Source organism: Leishmania major, chromosome 34 (assembly GCF_000002725.2).
Source record: "Leishmania major strain Friedlin complete genome, chromosome 34".
Taxonomy (NCBI): Eukaryota; Euglenozoa; class Kinetoplastea; order Trypanosomatida; family Trypanosomatidae; genus Leishmania; species Leishmania major.
Window position 1 is genome coordinate 119,475 of NC_007286.2, and position 18,822 is coordinate 138,296.

General features: G+C 62.0%; 5 protein-coding genes across 5 annotated transcripts; all 5 read left to right on the plus strand.

Annotated features, from left to right (window-relative positions):
* DHS34 (deoxyhypusine synthase) lies at nt 1–1,806 on the plus strand (the record flags this gene model as incomplete). Its single annotated transcript, XM_001686071.1, has 1 exon — nt 1–1,806. One exon carries the CDS (start codon nt 1–3, stop codon nt 1,804–1,806), a length of 1,806 nt encoding a protein of 601 aa, XP_001686123.1.
* Nucleotides 1,807–2,996: 1,190 nt separating this feature from the next.
* Nucleotides 2,997–5,402, plus strand: LMJF_34_0340 (conserved hypothetical protein; the record flags this gene model as incomplete). Its single annotated transcript, XM_001686072.1, has 1 exon — nt 2,997–5,402. One exon carries the CDS (start codon nt 2,997–2,999, stop codon nt 5,400–5,402), a length of 2,406 nt encoding a protein of 801 aa, XP_001686124.1.
* A 1,412-nt stretch (nt 5,403–6,814) lies between these two features.
* Nucleotides 6,815–7,951, plus strand: LMJF_34_0350 (putative eukaryotic translation initiation factor 5; the record flags this gene model as incomplete). The annotated part of the gene is made up of 1 exon (XM_001686073.1): nt 6,815–7,951. The coding sequence occupies one exon, from the start codon at nt 6,815–6,817 to the stop codon at nt 7,949–7,951; it is 1,137 nt and encodes a 378-aa protein (XP_001686125.1).
* A 1,208-nt stretch (nt 7,952–9,159) lies between these two features.
* Nucleotides 9,160–13,908, plus strand: LMJF_34_0360 (putative DNA-directed RNA polymerase III largest subunit; the record flags this gene model as incomplete). The annotated part of the gene is made up of 1 exon (XM_001686074.1): nt 9,160–13,908. The coding sequence occupies one exon, from the start codon at nt 9,160–9,162 to the stop codon at nt 13,906–13,908; it is 4,749 nt and encodes a 1,582-aa protein (XP_001686126.1).
* A 739-nt stretch (nt 13,909–14,647) lies between these two features.
* Nucleotides 14,648–18,067, plus strand: LMJF_34_0370 (conserved hypothetical protein; the record flags this gene model as incomplete). Its single annotated transcript, XM_001686075.1, has 1 exon — nt 14,648–18,067. The coding sequence occupies one exon, from the start codon at nt 14,648–14,650 to the stop codon at nt 18,065–18,067; it is 3,420 nt and encodes a 1,139-aa protein (XP_001686127.1).
* Between the last annotated feature and the right edge of the window lie 755 nt (nt 18,068–18,822).

The window sequence follows — 18,822 nt, forward strand, 5'->3', positions numbered from 1 at the left end:
ATGGCGAATATTGCGGAGTCTGCCGTGCTTGTGTCCTCGGCCTCCTCGGCGCAGGCGGTCGCGAAGCTGACACAAGTTCAGGGCCCCACGTCGGGCTTCGACAAGGCCCAACACATCATCGGTTCCTACTCAACAATGGGATTCCAGGCGACAAACTACGGTCTCGCCCGCTCCATCGCCCAGCGCATGATTCGAAAGCAGCCCCCTTCGAAGGTCTATCAAATAAAGGATGGCAAGTACGTACTGGTGCCGCCCGATGTCGGCGAGGACGGGAGGACGTTGCAACAAGAGCATGTCTACCCGAACCTGTTCATGGGTGTGTCTGCCAACCTCATGGGCACTGGTTGTCGCGAGGCGGTTCGGTTTCTTGTGCAGGAGGGTGTTGCCCATCGCTCGCCCGAAGCGTCTGCTGCCGCGTCAGCAGACGGAACAGACGACCAGCTAATGTTTGCGCGACTCAAGAGGGAGTACGTCGAGACGTACGGTGGCCCTCCACACCCGGACGAGGAGGTACCTCGTGCTCACAGCTTCCTGTGCGCCATCGTCGTGAGCGGCGGTGGTGTGGAGCACGACCTGCGCCGCGCCTGCACGGCTTACACACTGCACTACTACGCCAGCGAAGCACAAGGACATGTAAGCAGCACCATCTCCTCCGAGGCCACAGCGCCGTTGGAAGGCCTACAGCAGCGGGCGGAAACGCCTCTCGGCACTGGCGCGGCGGCCGGCGCAGCGAAGCCAGCGCGCTTCGGCAACGTCGAGTACCCACCGCAGGGCAGCCCCGGCTCTGCGCTATTCGACCGCCTCATGCGCACATTTGCTCAGCGCCTCTGCGCCCGCCAGGCACGGTTGCGTGCGGCTGCTATGGCGAAGCCGATTCCTGACAAGTACGACGACGTTTGTAGCTGGTCCGTCACTCCCAGCGAGGTGTGGGCGCTGTGCGGGTTGTGGCTGGTCGACATGCTCGCGGAGGCGCTGAGGGCTGTGCAGAGCTGTCCGTCTCACTTGACGAGCGGTTCTGGGGTGGGCACTGCAGAATCCGTCACCGCGAACGGGAAGGGGCAGGAAGCAGATCGAGATGCACACATTGCTACATCGGCGTTGTATCGTGCGGAAGCACTCGCCAGGGCACGCACAACTGTCGTCTACTGGGCAGCCGTGCAGCAGGTCTCTCTGTTCAGCCCTTCCTTCGTCGACGGCGACATCACGAGCTACCTGTTGCCCACGCCCGTCCCTGCAGCCCGTCCTGCGCACCGAAAAGGCGGTTCAGTTGCGGACGAGAGCGCTGCCAATTCGAAGGAGTTGAAGAGACGTCGAAAAGCCTCCTCGTCTTCGCCCACGGCGGCCACCGCGGTGGAGGACGAACCTCCGGTGGTGGAGCGCCTGCAGATCGATCTCGTCCGTGACGTGTACTCGATCAACAAGCTCGCCATGCTCAGCAAGAAGACCGGCATGCTCATCTGTGGTGGTGGTGTCGTGAAGCATCACGTATGTAACGCCAACCTCATGCGCAACGGCGCGGACTTCACCATCATCCTGAACAACGGGCAGGAGTTCGACGGCTCTGACGCCGGTGCCAAACCCGAGGAGGCACTTTCGTGGGGGAAGGTACGGATGGAAGGGGCGTTCGTGAAGGTGTATGGAGAGGTCAGCACGTACCTCCCGCTCCTGGTGGCGGACGTTTTCGTGCCGGCGGTGCGGCAGCGTAGGGCTACGGACGACGCGCAGCCGCGCAGGAGGCAATCCTCGCGAGGCGCGCGTCTGCCGCAAGACGTCTCCGGGCACTCTCACCTGTGTCGTGGAGAATGATGTCGAGACGCGAAAGGGCGGAGTGGGCTGGTGGCGCACGCGTGTGATGTCTGGTCTCGCGTACGTGCGCGTTCAGAGAAAAGAAGGGGGAAGTGTGTTGAATGGGGTGCATGCGGCGCGGGGCCATGTTGCGCTCCATCACTCCACGCCTTCCCGCCTTCCTACGTGCCTCCGTTGGTCCGCCGTTGCCACCGCCATCTCCGTCCTTTGGCGCTCTAGCGCAGAGCCATTCCTCCATCACTGGTGCACACAAGGGCACACGCAGGGCAGCAGCACCCATACCCGGAAGCATGGAGGGGAATCGGCAGTGCATCAAGCCAGTGCGCGCGTGCTCAGTAGCGCGCATCACGAGAAGGCTTGCGGCACTCTTTCTCTTCGTGTGCAACAAGAGGGCTCATCCGCCTTGTTGGTCTTTTCCTTGTCTCGAATCTAAGCCTGCCATCGATGCGGGCCGTCATGCAAGTCGCACCGGTGGGAGGGGCGAATCGCATCGCGCGAGCATAAACAGCGACAGCAGGTAAAGCGAAGGAAAGGCACACAGGAAGGGCACGGTTGATCCGATAGCAGATGCAAGGCGCACCATTTTTTTACGATGTTGCGGCGCACGCATAGTTGCCCCTCGCACACACACACACACACACCCTCTCCTGTGCGCGCCAGCGGAATTCGTAAGGAGATGGCTCGGTGGGGAGTGGCTCTTGGGCTGTGAAAAACGTAGGGCAGGGGGTGGGGGGGGGCGGAATATGGGCGAAAGAGTATTATTGTCCACTGGAAGGGTATCGGTGCGTGCAGAGCGCTGAAAGAGCAGCCGCCTACACACACACACATACATACATACACCTCCTTGCTCTCTTCGCCCTCCCCCTCCCCCCATCCCTACCCCCTGTTCTTGGTTATTGCTCTGAGGTGCTCCTCGAAGCTCGAGTCTCGCACTCGCCACGCCCGCTGCGGCGTACCATGCGCTCCCCCCCCCTCACCCTCCTTCTTTCCCCTCGTTGTTTTCCGTCTCACCATCACTGTCGTTCTCTGCCGCCAGGAAGTGGTCTGCGAAGTTCTCGTCGCTGCCCTTCTCCCTCTCTAATCGAATACACATGCCCCCGCATCCGCGGCGAGCACCAACACACACTCGCAAGCGCAAAAATCTATCCACAAGCACATGCGTTGCACGCTGAGCGGACCTCCTCGATCAAATGGATGTCCCTTTCTCCCCGGGGAGCGGCAACTCTCTCATGAGCCTGCTCCTCGCCGCCGTTGTGCCGTTCCTGTGCCTGCGGGCCTTCACCTTCCTTTTCCACGCCTGGCCCAACTTTTTTTATCGGTGGCTCACCTCGTACTTTGATAGGCAAGTTGCCATGGTCATGGCGCGAGTGAACCCCAATCGCGTTATCCAGGACGATGTGATGATTCGCAGCATTATGGGATACGTCTCCTACTGCTACGCGCGCGGCGTGCAGCGCGGCGCCGACGCGTGCGATGCCGTCGCCACGGCGGACTACGAGTACAGCTTTCTCTTTGACAAGTCGGACATGTTCGAAGAGGACTGGGTGCCCTACTCGCCACGCTTCCGCTCGCTCTTCGGACGCGTGATTGCCTCTTGCATGCAACTTTCCGTTGTCCCCAGCCACGGGCATTCCATCCAAGTGGAGCCCGGGCTCTTCGTGCGCTTTCTTCCGAACAGGTACGCCCGAGGTGGCGGCAGAGACGAAGATGGGCGGTGGTCGGAGGAGAGCCAGCAGAGCTCGGAGTGCCCTAACCGTGGTAAACGGCCTGGTGCCGCGGCAGGCGAGCTGAACCAGGTTGACAAGCTGAACATGTACATGTTCTACAGCATGCGCAGGTACGCGCAAAACATGGATGATCATCCGGAGCCGTGCGTGGATGGCAGAGCAGATGCGCTCATCTCCGAGGAGCGCCCCTTTGACCCCGGGGCGCAGAGCAATGCAGACCAAGGCAGGGGCGGCGGTGGCGGCAGCAGCAACAGCAGCACGCAGTCGGAGTCGACCTTTTTTGAGGACCCCAAACAGCCACCTGAAGAGCACATCGTCGTGCTCGAGTATCGTCGACCGCTCCCACACGAGCATTCACAGGCTCTATGCAACAGCAGCGACACCCATGGCGGCGCTAGCAAGTACGACGCATCGCAGTCGGCGGAAGACATGATTGAAGGCTTTCTGGGGCGTGTCCACAGGTGGTACCTGGGGCACGTGGCGCAGAGGAAGCGAGCAGCGCCCTTGGTGATCTATCCGTCGCTGTTGATGGCACAACTCAAGAAGATGGGCACCGTGGCACCAAAAATGCACTATATAGATCCACATGCCGAGTTCTCCGGAAAGTACTATGTGCTAGAAAGTGCGGCACTGGGGAGCGAGGAAAGCATGGGCGCGGCGGCTGCCAGCTCCGCATCATTTTCTGTGAAGGCGGGAACGAAAGCAGGCGACAGCACCATCGTCACCGCCGCGCGGAAACTGGCAACGACGCCGACGGGAGGTCACGTGGGCCTTCGCGGCGCCGAACTGTCAAGCGAGTCGCGAGGCAAAACATTCAACTCGCTCTTCTTTCCTGGAAAGACACGCGTCCTGTCGATGATTGACGACTTTGTGGAGGAGCGTGGCCGCTTCGGTGTGCCGGGAGTCGTACCTCGGCTTACCTTCTTCCTGTACGGAGCACCTGGCACGGGCAAGACGTCGTTTGTGAAGGCTCTGGCGCGGCATCTGCGGCGCAACCTCGTGGTGGTCTCCATGAGCGAGATCATCACGGTGAACGAGTTGCAGAGAGTTCTGCAGCCCTTCGACATGGAGCTGAGAGAGGGTGGGGAAAGCCGCAGCAGGGATGCAGGGTCTCTAAGCGTCTGCCCGCATCAGTCCGTGTACGTCTTCGAAGACTTCGATGCGATCGGTGACGCCTGGGAGGCGTTGATAAAGATGCAAGCGCGGCAGAGGAAACTGGCGGAGGAGCGACAGCTGGGGAAGTCGACGAAGTCCTCTGGCGGCAAGGTGAGAGGCAGCGATGACGGTGATGGTGGCAAGTCGCAGGCAGCTTCACCTTCCTCGTCTGCGGGCTCAAGATCTGGCGAGTCTTTCGACAGTCACGAGGACGACGGCAGCGACAGCGACGACGGCGACTCGGAGTGCAGGGACACGTTTCTATTGAGAGATAGCTTGCCAGAGGAGCTCACCCGCGACCATCTCACGGTAGAGCGCTTCATTGACCTCTTCAACGGCTTGAACCTGCCCGACTCCTTCATCGCCGTCTTCACCACGAATCATCCAGAGAGGATCAACCCGCTCATCGCGTCCTCGTCCGTGATGGATGTGACGTTGAACATGGGGATGCTCGACGAGGAATGTGCGACGCAGATGGTCGAGCACTACTATGCTGCCGAGCTCGACGATCAAACGGTGGACGGCGGCGGCCGACGGCACCTCTCCATCTCACAGCTTGAGGCTCTGCGTGCGGCACTGCGGGTGTTTAATGTCGGCTCCACTGGACTAAGTGGGGCGCTGTTGGAGAAGATGTGCGTCGAGTGCGACACAGTCGCGGCCTTGACGGCACGGCTGCGCTCAGTGGACTCTTCTGACTCGGTGGACGTGTTTTAGGGGGCACCTCTCTAAAGTTACACGTCTGCGCAATCTGGCGCAATGGGCGGGCGCGGCAGCTCGCCAATGCTGCTGTAGTCGCCTCTTTAAACTGTTACCCGCGCCGGCATGTCGGCGTCTCCCTCTCCCTCTTCCTCTATGTGCCTGTGCGCGTGCGTGTGTTGGGTGCATCCTCTGCTCCGCTGCGGCCTTTCGCCCCCCCCCCTGATCGGCTCGGTGCGACGTGGCCATTTTCGTCTTCGCTCGGCCGTTGTGGACTTTGCGTAAAACTCCCGCCCTGCCCCCTTTGGCCGCGTGTGAGCGCGGAACGCGTCCCCGTGCTGCAGGGGCCTTCTCGGTGCGTGTTGGGTGAAGAAAAACCCGGCGTGCTCCGTGGGCGGGCGTGTGGTGCGGCTGTATCGCCTTCGACGCTTCTGTGACTTGCATGGTTTCGTGTTACATCGTCTCTGGCTTATGTTGCGCGCACAGCCCCGCGCCAGCCCCGCTGGTCCGCTCCTTCTCGTCGTCTTCCACCATCACCTTCACCACCACCACCAGAACCCACTGACACCCCCTTCTCCTCCAGTGTTGTTGCTGCCGCTGCGGATGCTGGTGCCGGGGCCGAGGACAGAGACATGTGTGGAGGCAGGGCGAGAGAAGCGCAAGCAATCACATGCACACGTCTGCTAGCACGCGTAACCCACCCCCTTCACCCAGCCAACCATACACCGGCCCGCCCAACATGGACGAAAGAAGGCACGCGACCTGATCAACGCACATGCCGACCTTCAGGCGAGCACGCCATAAGCGACCCTACTTCCGCAAGTCTGCGAGCGCTCACTTCTCGTGTGCACCCGTGATGAGCGCACGTCTGCGTCGCGCGAAACATGCCGGACAGCCGCAACGACAAGTTCTCTCTCTCTCTTACCTCTTTACGCGACTGGTGCGCCATCTTTGCTGCCCCCCCCCGCCCCTGCCCATCTCCCTCCTTGTGTCATCGACGTCTTGGCATCCCACCCCACCCATCCTCTCCTCCCCTGTGCACTGATATCTGCATGCACACACACACACGCATATGTATATCGATAACTATACACGAATGTGCAACGCAGCATAACGTCATCGCTACGCCTGCCATCCCCTGTAAGCTAACTCGCAAAGGTCTTGCTCCGAGCCCTACCGCCCCGCCCCCACCCCCAGCACCATCACCACTACCACCACCTTATTTTCTTTTCTTGCATCGTGTGCTGCTGCTTGCGTGCTCTTCCGGGTCTTAGGAGGAGCAAGCGCACGTCTTGTCATCTGCCCAGCCTGCACGCGCACACATACACCATTGTCGAGCTCGCGTGGTACTTGTCAGGGTACCTTCGATCGCTGCTATTCGTATTGCACTCCTCGCACGCTTCCCGAAGCGTCCGCTCCTCGCAGCCAAGATGGCGGCTCAGATGGTGCCGATCGACCCGGACAAGAAGGATGATGTCTACTACCGTTACAAGATGCCCGCCGTGCAGACCAAGGTGGAGGGTAGCGGCAACGGTATCAAGACGGTGCTGCCGAACATTCACGACATCTGTCTGGTGATCAACCGCCCGGAGGAAGTACTCATGAAGTACTTTCAGTTCGAACTCGGGGCGCAGCGTACGGTGTCGACGAAGGACGACAAGTTCCTGCTGATGGGTGCCCACCCCACGGAGCGCATGCAGGACAAGCTGTACGACTTCATTCGAAAGTTCGTGTTGTGCAAGTACTGCCGCAACCCGGAGACGGCCATTCACCTCGACGCTGGCAAGAAGGGCTCCGCCTCCATCAGTATGGTGTGCGGTGCGTGCGGTAAGCGGTCCAGCTTCGATGAGCACCGTACCAAGACCTTCATGGCGCAGTACTACGAGAAGCATCCGGTGGAGGCGAAGGCGGCCAAGGGTGCTGCAGAGGCGCGCAAGAAGGACGACGCCCCGGCGGCCGACGAAGTGGCTGCGCCGACCAAGCCGGAGAAGGAGTCGGGCAAGTCAGTCGGCAAGTCGGATCTCACGGACGACCGCGAGGACCCCAAGGTCGTTTTCGCGCGTGTGCTGAAGGAGTCCTGGGGCAAGAACGACGAGCTTGTTGGGCGCACCGTGCGTCTGCTGAGCCAGTACAACCTGCCGGAGCACTACGGACCGCCGATGGCGCTGTCTGCGATGCTGCTGGAGCACCGTGATGACCTGCTGTCAACCATGAAGACGCACGCGCGTCTGCTGAAGCGGCTCTGCACGGTGCCGGAGCTGTTCTCCCGCTCGGAGGGCTACGACGAGAAGGAGTTGACGGAGTTCTACAAGCGCGAGAAGAAGATCCAGAAGACATTCCTGCGCGAGTGCGCCAAGGAGTTCGCCACCAACTTCACCCCCGACAAGTTCGCCGTTCTCATCTTTATGTTGTTTGTGGAAGGTGTCCTTCGTGACCGCAGCATCGCCGATTGGGCGAAGGACACGAAGCCCTTCAGCGACGCTGACCCGAAGGTGCAGGAAGAGATGCGACAGAAGGTAGCACCGGTCGTCTCCTGGCTCGGCATGGACGCCAATGCAGACCCGTAGCAAGTGCACAAGTGTCAGGATAAAAGCAGAAGAAAGGCGTATGTATGTGCCTCTATGTGAGGATGTGTGCCCGTAAGCATGTGTCTGTGTGTGTGTGTGTGTGTGTGTGTGTGTGTGTGTGCCCCCGTGGGCCCGTCTGTGTGTTGTGAAGACCTAATGCTGCACGTAAGGTGTTGGTAACAACAAGGCAAACGAAAAAAAAAGTGAAGAAAGGAAAAACAAGTCGGTGGTGTGTGGTGTGCGCCAGAGGTGCGGGGGGCTTGTGCGCGTACAAAACCAATGCGCGCGCGCATGTGGGCGAGGCGAGCGGGTAAAGCGCACGACTTTTGTGCTGTTTTCGCGCGATCAGCGCTGGCGATTGCGGGCATCCCCACGCGCTGCTCCTGCCGTCCTCTTGCGCAGCTCTCCACCTCCAACACGCACACACGCGCCTCCCATGCAGCAGTATGCCGAATGTCACCCACATGCATACACGCGCGCGCACACCTTTGCGAACGGCGAACGGTGTGTCTGTGTGTGTGTGTGTGTGTGTGTGGCACCATCACCTCGTCTCTGCTACCGCGCACTTCGCATGTTTGGTCTCGCGCACTCCTCTCGCTGTCTCCGTCTCCTTCTCTTTTCTCGCCGCTAACCGTCCCTGCGGACGCTCATGCTCGCTCTTTCTTTCCTTAGGCCCTGTCGCCGTCTCCACTCCTCACTGGCCGCGTTACTGTCGTTACAGCCTTGCCGCTCTCCCGTAAGGTACCGTTGTGCACATGTGCGGGTCTGTGCGCAGGTTTACGCGTCGCTGAAAGTAAACAACGAATCATTAAAACGAGAAGAGACGTCAGCTCGGCGACTTGCGAAGGTCTTCGGGAGACCAGATCAGCAGGCGTTAAGGCAATCGGAAAAGGGAGGGCGGCACCCCCCAGCCACTTTCCTGCTCTCTTCGGTCTGTGTGTGTGTGTGCGTGCGTGTGTGTGTGTCTGTCTGTCTGTCTGTCTGTCTGCTCCCCCTCTACGCGTTAGACGGCCGTGCTGACAGTGCGCCGTCGTGTGTAGCCCGCCTCGTTGCTCGCTCCTCACCTCCTGCGGCCTTGTCTCCTTGCGGGCGCGTACCGCTCCGTTTCACGTGCATCTCCTCGTGACCACCCTCCCCCTCCTTCCCAGCTCAGCGGCCCTCACGCAAAAGATAACGCGCGTACGCATACGCACACGACGGCACACGCAATGTCTCAGACGGCCACCACGGCTGCGCAGTTTGTGCAGCCGCTGCTTGATAAGCCGGTGGAGGTGACCTCGATCAAGTACAGTCTCCTCTCTGAAGACACGATCCACCGCCTCTCGGTCCTGCCCTGCCACCGCGTGATTGGGACCGAAAAGAACTTCGGCGTCAACGATGGCCGCCTTGGCCCGAGTGACCGCTTGTCGGTGTGCAACACCTGTGGTCAGCGCAGCATCGAGTGCACTGGCCACGCCGGCCACATCGACCTCGAGGTGCCCGTCTTCCACCTCGGCTACTTCTCTGCAGTCATTCGAGTGTGCCGCACAATCTGCAAGCGCTGCTCCAACGTACTCCTCACACGAGAGGAGATGGAGTACTACCTGCACCGGTTGAGGTCCACGACACATGAGCCGCAGCAGCGCGCCGCCATCATCAAGGGTATCCAGGAGGACGCCTACAAGACGCGCGTGTGCCTCATGTGCGGTGGGCTGAACGGCACGGTGCGGCGGGTGCGGCCAATGCGTATCGTCCACGAAAAGTACCTCGTCGATTTGCGCCGCGGTGAGCAGGCGAACGAGGACCCGACGGCGTTTTTCCAGGAGGAGCTGCGGTCCGCTGTGATGCACAACTCGGAGGTGGGCGCGCACAAGGAGTTCGTACACGAGTTCCTGCATCCGCAGCGTGTGAAGAAGCTTTTCGAAGCGATTCCGCAGGAGCAGGTGCCGTTGCTAGGCCTGCAACCTGGCACCAGTCCATGCAGCCTCCTCATCAGCACCTTGCTCGTCCCACCCGTGTGCGTGCGGCCGCGCGGCATGTCGACGACGAGCCACATCCGCGAGGATGACTTGACGACGCAGTACAACGAGATTCTTATCTGCTCTGACATGATGAGCGACGGCACAAACGACGCCGCGCGCAGCGTAGAGACGTGGGAGCTGCTGCAGACGCGTGTGGCGCGGCTGCTGGATGCGGCGCTGCCAGGGTTTCCTTCGCACTTGCGCACCGTCGAGTGCAAGTCCTACGCGCAGCGCATGAAAGGCAAGCAGGGCCGTTTCCGGGGCAACCTCAGCGGCAAACGCGTCGACTTCTCTGGACGGTCTGTCATTTCACCCGACCCAAACCTTCGCATCGACGAGCTCGCCGTGCCGCTGCGCGTCGCGCGTGTGCTGACGTACCCGCAGCGCGTCTTTGCTGGCAACATCCAGCTCATGCGTCGACTCGTGCGTAACGGCCCGCACGTGCACCCGGGCGCCCTCACCGTTTACCTTTCGAAGGAGTGCTCGCGCAAGTCGCTGCGCAACGCCCGCGACCGTGAGGCCATCGCGGCGCGCCTCAGCATAGGCGACGTCGTGGAGCGGCACGTGATGAACGGTGACTACATCCTCTTCAACCGCCAGCCGTCGCTCCACCGCATATCGCTCATGGCGCACCGCGCACGCGTGCTGCCCTTCCGTACATTTCGGTTCAATGAGTGCTGCTGCGCACCGTACAACGCCGACTTCGACGGAGACGAGATGAACATCCACGTTGTGCAGACGGAGGAAGCCCGCGCAGAGGCGAAGGAGCTGATGCTGACGTCGCACAACATCATCACTGCCAAGAACGGTGAGCCCATCATCGCATGCACGCAGGACTTTCTGACCGCCGCCTACCTGGTGACCTCCCGCGACGCCCTTTTCGACCGTGCCTCCTTCACGCAGATGGTGTCCCACTGGCTTGGCAACGAGACACAGTACGCGCTACCAATTCCAGCCATCCTGAAGCCAGCGGAGCTGTGGACCGGCAAGCAGCTCTTCGAGCTCATCCTTCGGCCAACACCAGAGACGCAGCTGCTGCTCAACTTGGAGGCGAAGGCTCGCTTCTACTCTGGTGCTGGCCGGCACGACGACCCGGCGGAAGGGTATGTGGCGTTCCTCGACTCCGTCTTTCTCTCCGGCCGCCTCGACAAGAAGCTGCTGGGTGGCGGCGCCAAGGACGGACTCTTTGCCCGCCTCTACGCCCTGGGCGGAGGGGAGCAGACGGCGACGTGCATGTCGCGCATCGCGCAGTTCACCGCCCGCTACCTTCAGAACTATGGCTTCTCCCTTGGTCTCGGTGATGTGTCGCCAACGCCGTCGCTCAACGAGAAGAAGGCGGCCGTGCTGGCCGTGTCCTTCGATAAGTGCGATCGTCTCATCTCTCTCGCCAAGACGGGCCGGCTCATCCCCAAGCCTGGGATGAGCGTGAAGCAGAGCCTGGAGGCGATGCTGAACGCGGAGCTGTCGCAGGTGCGTGACGCGTGTGGTTCGGCCGCCGTGCAAGCGTTGGATGCCAAGTCGAACGCACCCCTTATCATGGTGAACTCGGGGAGCAAAGGCAGCGCCCTCAACACTGCACAGATGATGGCGTGCGTGGGGCAGCAGACGGTCAGCGGCAAACGCATCATGAACGCCTTCCAGGACCGCGCCCTGCCGCACTTCCCGCGCTTCGCCGAAGACCCCGCGTCGCGCGGCTTCGTGGCCAGCTCCTTCTACTCTGGCCTGTCGCCGACGGAGTTCTTTTTCCATGGCATGGCCGGCCGCGAGGGTATTGTCGATACAGCCGTCAAAACCGCAGAGACGGGCTACATCTACCGCCGCCTCAGCAAGGCCATGGAGAACCTGAGCGTTGGCTACGACGCCTCGGTGCGTAGCGTGCAGGGAAACATTGTGCAGCTGCGGTACGGCGAGGATGGCATGGACCCGTGGCTGATGGAGGGGGCGCACGGCACGCCACTTAACCTCGATCAGGAGTGGCTCAGCAACCGTGCCGCCTACGCCCGCTTTCGAAAGCACATCGACAGTGTCATCAGTGAGGGATGGGGCAGTGGTGGGCTGGCCGCATCAGCGGATCCGCTCCTCCAAACGTACCGCAGGCTCTACGATGAATGGCACGCCGTGTCCATGCTCCCTGGTGAGCTGGACACCTTCGTGCATCATCTGCTGCACGCGGATGAGGCGACGCTCGCCTCCTGCGCACGCCTGATGGAAGTGGAGGCGGCGATACGCGGTGCGACACCGTCGTCTGCGGCCGCCAGTCAGCAGTTGTTACAGCAGCTCGCGCAGCAGCACGGCAGCGACCGCCTGCGCAGCGACATTCAGGCGTTCTTCCGCAAGAAGCGCGACGAGCTGGTGCAGCTGCGGCAGAAGCTGAAGCTGCCCTTGGACGCCCATGCGCCTGCAGCGGCGAGCGCCAAGGCAGTTCGCGGCGGAGAAAAACGGAAGCCAGGTCCACACGGTGACGTGCCGCCATCCGTCACAGCCGATGCGTCAACCAGCGCAGCTGCAGTGCAGGCGTTTGCAGAGTCGCTGCAGGCCGAGCTGCTGCCACTTACCAAAGGCATGCTGCTTCACTTCCTCGAGGCGTCAGCGCGCAAGGTGCACCGCAAGCTGTGCGAGCCCGGCACGCCGTGCGGCGCCATCGCCGCTCAGTCTGTGGGCGAGCCGAGCACACAGATGACGCTCCGCACGTTCCACTTTGCAGGTGTGGCCAGCATGAGCATTACGCAGGGTGTGCCACGCCTCGTGGAGATCATCAACGCCAACAAGAGCATCGCCACTCCGGTTATCACGGCTCCCATTGTGTTAGAGGACGAATTCACGTCGATAGACCTCGCGTCGGCGAGCCGTACGCAGTACCAAGCCGCGCGCGCGGTGAAGGGCCTGATGGAACGGGTGCTGCTGAAGGAGATCACACGCGAAATGGTGGAGGTCGTGACGCCGCGGGCGTATTACATTCACATCTTCCTCAACATGGAGCTCATCGAGCGCCTCCTGCTGCCAATCGATGCGGCGGTGGTGTGCCAGCGACTCTACGCGGCGGCCGCGCGGCCCATGTCGCCGCTGCGCCATCTCTCCGAGGCGTGTGCCGACGTGGTGAGCCGTGACTCCCTCGTCATCAAGTCCTACGAGAAGGACCCGGCGCGGGTGCACTTTAACGTTCAGCACCTGCTCACCCTCCTGCCCGATCTCGTGGTCGGTGGCGTCCCAGGCGTCAACCGAGTCATGATTGCCGACCGCTCGGAGAAGCTGCTGGCGGAGGGAGCGGAGCTGTTGTCGGTGATGTCGCTGCCGTACGTTGATGGTGTGCGTACCACGTGCAACCACGTCGCCGTCATAGAGCGCGCGCTCGGCATCGAGGCCGCCCGCGAGACCATCGTGAAGGAAATTACAAGCATCTTGCAAGCCTATTCGCTCAACATCGACATCCGGCACATCTACCTCCTGGCCGACGTGATGACGAGTCGCGGCGTGGTCCTTGGCATCACTCGATACGGCATCCAAAAGATGAACAACAACGTCCTCACCATGGCGTCCTTCGAGCGCACCACGGAGCACTTGTACAATGCGGCGATGACGGAGAGGGAGGACGTCAACCTCAGCGTCTCCGAAAGCATTATCATTGGCAAGCCGATCCCCCTCGGCACCAGCAGCTTCAACATCCTGCTCAACAAGGGCAGCGTTGCGCCACCCGGCTCCAACACGGGTCGAATGCCGTCGCCCCAGCGCAGCGCCCACGCAGCAGCCGCGGCCTTGAAGTCGTCTGGCAAGGCTGCGGCGGTCGGCAAGCACAGCAAGAAGGTGGAGCCGACGCCGAAGGAGGTGTTCCTGCGCAGCTCTTTCATGGCATACGCCGCCGCGCACGGGGCGGCGACGCATCGAGGCCTGCGTGGCTGCTTTTCAAGTCGGTCGCTCTCCGCCGAGGGGGTCTTCCGGTTGGACCTCTTCGCGTCGTGACATCTCCAGAAAGCTTCGCTACTGCTCCATCACCGCCGCCGTGCCTTCAAGTCACTGACCTCTCCCCTCCCCTCCCCCTATACACACACACACACGCTCACACACCCATGAGCGCCTGGTGTCGTTGTCGTTGTCTAAATTTTTGAATCGAGCAAAAAGGTGAAGGGCGTTGCTTTCCCTGGCGCCTGCGTGCACTCCTCTGCGACGGCACGTGTTTACGTCGACTCGCGCCCTGCCCCCACCCCGGCGCCCAGCTTCGCATGCGTGGATGCGGCGTGATTTCACTCTTTTGCGGTGCTGGCCAACGGCTCGCCCCCTCCCCCTACCCACCCCATCAACCGGCACCGGCGTGAGTGTAGGCGTGCTCACCAAGTGCAAGCACCTGCACTGGATGCCACCACACACCCTCTCCTTGTCATTGTCCAGGTAGTGGCGGCGGCAGCGGTAAGAAGAGTATGTATGCGGCGGAGGACATCCGCCAATGCGCGCTCTCACCCCGTCCCCCCTCCCTTCGCAGACGAAGCTCCCAACGCCTTCTTCGCCGCTCTTCTTCTTCGTGTGCACCGCATCTCCCACTGTCCAGCTGGGTGCGTCTTTACGTCCGTCACGCACCGCAGGTCTCCCACCCACCACTTCCCCTTTCCCTCTCCCGTGCCTCCTCTCGGGCTGAGTGCGTCAGCCGCACCTTTTTAAAAAATCCAAGCCAATGAGTGCGCATAGGGGGGGTGCGGGTGCAGCGATGCCGCTCTCGGTGCCGTCGTCCTGGGGCGGCTCATTCCCTTCGCCGCAGGAAGCCGCCAATGTACGACCCTCGCTTGCTGCACCAGAGAAGCAGCCCGCGGCGGCAGGAGTCACGGATGGCGTTGCGCCAGCGGCAGCGGCAAGGACCTCGCACGCCCCTCCGTCACTCCCTACACCCTCCGCGCTTGCCCAGCCACAACCACCCTCTGCAGCAGCCCGTCCCACAGACGCAGAGCCGCCATCGTCCGCTGCACCCGCGTCAGCCTTTTCGACGTCGGCGAAGAGCAACGCAACGCAACGGAAGGTGGCAAGGCTGCTGGACATCACGACGAGCAGCGAAATCAAGGATCTGGCGAGCTACGTGGACAACATCCTGCCGGGCTACTTCTACTCCCTGGGCGACAGTGCAAAGGATGAGTCCAGCAGCGCCGACGTCGCGGCCGCCAGCGGCCACAGATCTACACCGGCCCCGTCGAGTGCGGCATCCAGTCACAGCAATAACAACAAGACCATCACATCAACCGCACTTCGCAGCGCCCTCGACCATCGTACCATCGACGTGCACAAGAGTTTCCTGCAAGAGTTCAAGGCCGTCTACCAGAGCTACCAGCGCGTGGCCGCACAGGTCAACGAGCTGCAGTCCAAGTGCTCCAGCTTGGAAGACACGCTGAACACCACCGCGGGCTGCCCCAGCAGAGAAGTGGAAGACTTCTTTTACCAGATTCAGGCCTACCAAGCGGAGCTGCAACTGGTGCAAAGCCACGACAAGGAGGTGGACGAGTTCCGCAAGCAGCACCACTTCGGCGCCGCTGAGCAGAAGGTGCTAGAGGAGGGGGCAGTGGATATGAACTTCCTCAACGCGCTGGAGCGGGCGCGGCAGGTGCACCAGCGCAGCAGCGAACTCATGCAGTCGCAGGAATACCACCAAGGTGCACTGGCAGTGATGGAGTCCACCTACGGGGCCATCACACGCGCAACGGAGAAGATCGCGCGCCATCTTCTCTCCACCGCCGGAAGCGGCGAGGGCCGCAGGGCTGGCGTCGTCGCGTCCGCTGCAGCAGGCAGTGCGAGGTCGATTGCGGCCGATGTGCCGGAGGTCACGGGCTTCCAGCTGCGGTGTGTGCGCCTCCTCTACGAGGAGAGTCCGTCGCTGCACGACAAGTTTCTTGATGAGGTGGCGCGGCTGCGTCGGGCGTCGGTGCTGCGGCGCTACTTCCACCTCCTCACCACCGGCTCGGCGAACACGTCCACTGGCCTCTACCAGTCCGGAGTTCAGCCCTCCGCGCATGACGGCGGCGTTGGCAGAAGGCACGATAGCAGCGAGGCAGGGATGGGGGCCCGCCCCCTCGAGGTGGAACTGAACAACCCCACTTATTTCTTCAGTTCTCTTTGCGCGTGGCTACACCAGACCATCGCCGAGGAGCAGGACTTTATTCACAACTTCTTTGGAAGCGATGAACCGGAGGTGGGGCGACGAGGGCGGCGCAGCCACGCGGCCACCGCGGCGCCGTCGCCGTCTTGTCTGCAATCAGGAAGCGACGCTGCACGAACTGCGCACGACAAGACACGGCAGCAGGCGTTGCTCGACGGCGTGTTTGGAGGAGTGTGCAAGCACATCCGGGCGGCGCTCGACAGCGTTCTGGAGCGGCTGGAGCGAACAGCGGCCGTGCTCGGTGCGGCCACAGGTGGCTTGGAGGGTGAAGGCAGAGCTGGCGGGTGCGGCAGCATCGCCATTGCGGGCAGCGCAGATGCCCTCGCTCCGCGCAAGGGCCCACGTGGCCTGACTGGCGGCTTGACACGCTTGTTCATGGCCGCCACTGGTCGCTCGCCCATCGCGGCCTTCCGTGGCGCTGGGCAAGACGAGTCCAACGCGCTCCTTCAGCGATACGCCGGCGTCACGACGCGCGCGCAGCAAGAAGCCGTAGCCTCATCGATGCTGCGCCCCCTGTTGCAGGGTATTCAGACCTGCGTGACGCTAGTGCAGCTGTTCGAGTACTACACTGCCACAACGTTTGCGCCACTGTTGGGGGAAGCCTCCGCGCTCACCCAGCTGATTCACAAAGCCGCTCCTGAGAAAACGCGAGAGCTCTTCCAGCGCTTGCTGCACGTCTTAGCCGTGCATCTGCTGGACAGCACGGCGGGCATCATTGGCCGCACCGCGACACTGAGGAGGTTGGCGTCGTCTCACGCGCTGAAGCAGGCTGCTGATGGTGACGACGCACAAGGTGTCTCGCCGCTTGCAACAGAGCACCGCGCCGTCACCAAGACTGGCCCCTCGACGTTTGTGCTCGACTTCCTCGTCGCCTTCACGTACGGCATCGACGCGAACGGCCTCGGTGGCGCGCCCAATGGGTCGGAGAGCGCACTGCTGAACGACACCGAGAGCGGCGTTCACATGTCCTTCCCCTCCCACTCCGCTGCTGCCACCACGACTCGATTTCGACAGGCAAACGATGGCCAGCTGCTGCACCACAGCGCGCACGACCTCCGGCGCGTTCTATCGCAGCTCATCCTGCCCCCGTCCCCAGAGGTGGCGGCGTACTGCGCCGTCGTGCATTCGGTGCTTCAGGACACCGCGCGTCAAGTCGAGCTGCTGGGTGCGATCGCCGAGCAGCAGCGCGCTGCAGTGGCGCAGGGGCACCGCTCGAGTGGCCCGACCGCAGCCTCAGACCCCGGTGCGGCGGCGCTCGCTACACACACTGAGGTAACGTTTTTTGTGCAGGAGATGCTACAGTCGCTGCTGAAGGCCGCGCGCTCGGTGGAGACAGACGGGCCGTTGCGGACGAACCTCGACGACCCGTGTCGCGCGATCGTGGAGTACAATGTGCTTTACAAACTGCGCGACGTGCTCGAACAGCACGCGGCAGTGCTTAGTGTACTCTTCAAGGGTTCAGACGCACAGGGCCCAGAGGCGGAGCAAACTTTGGACTCTATTCGGATGGAGTGTGCCGCTACCATGACCACTCTGCGTCGGCGCCTTGTGTCCGCGTGGACGACCGCCGTCAAACTCTTCTACTTTCCTGTGTCGGCGGAGGCCGTTGTCGCGGCGATGTCGAGCGCCGCGGCCGCGGAAGCCAATGAAAAACAGCTCATCACCGTCAAGAAGGATGTGCGGCGGGTGCTGAAGCAGTTCGTAAACGTGTACAACACCATCGCCTCCTTGGGCCACTTGCCGGAGCCCGTGCCCCTTCTTTCGGCCCTCGCCGGCAGCGACGACGTGTGCGAAGAAGTGCGCCGGAAAGTCACGCTGAGCATCGTGGAAGATGTGTACACGGCGGAGTTCAAGATGTTATCCGCTGTGCCGCCCACCGAGGAGCTCGTAGCGGTGCAAACCGAAATGGCGCCGCAGAATTTGCTCAAGCTGGTCGACTTCAGCTCCCCCGCACCCGCCGCAACGTTGCAGCCCCTTTCCTCGTGAAGCAGCAATTTTCAGCGACGCAGAGGTCAGTGCGGCGGCGGCGGACGGGAGAGTTGTGTGTGTATGTGGGTATGTGTGTGTGTGTGGGGGGGGGGGGGGGGGGGCATCCGTCTGTCATAGTGGCAGCGGGAAACAGCGGGCAACCACGCAAGCATCGATATCGCTTGTTGTTGACAGCTGGATGTTGTGGTGATGTGCATCCTGTGCCTGCTTGCAGTCCTCTCGGGTGCTGCCTCAAGAACGCTGTGCGTATGTGGCTCTCTGCAGCAGACATCCGTCCCGCTGCCTCTCTTGGCGTCTCCAATCCCTCACATCTTTCGTCCTCTACCACGTCTCATCCTCGGGTCGGCGGGCCCCCCGTCTCGACTTCGTCCTCGCACCACTCGCGTCCGTGTCTGTGTGTGTATGTGTGTATGTGTGTGTGTGTGCGCTTTGGTCATGTGCTCCGTCTGAGAAACCGTCAGCACATGCGAACAACATCAGAACGACAGAAGACTGCGGCACGCGCTCCGGCGCGCGAAGTGGACTTCAGGCACGGGCTCATTGCCCCCGCCCATGTGTGTGTGTGTGTCGCCACACACTTGCGACTGTGAAAGAGGGAAAGCGTGTGCGCTCAGATCTGTTGTGCGTTCTGCCGCTCCTCAAAGGACCGTTGCGCATCACACGCACGGTGGATCAATGCTGGTCAACGGTCTGCCGCCAGTAGCGACCGGTGCGCGCGTCACTCGCTCTTCCGTTTCTCTCTCCCGACCTCC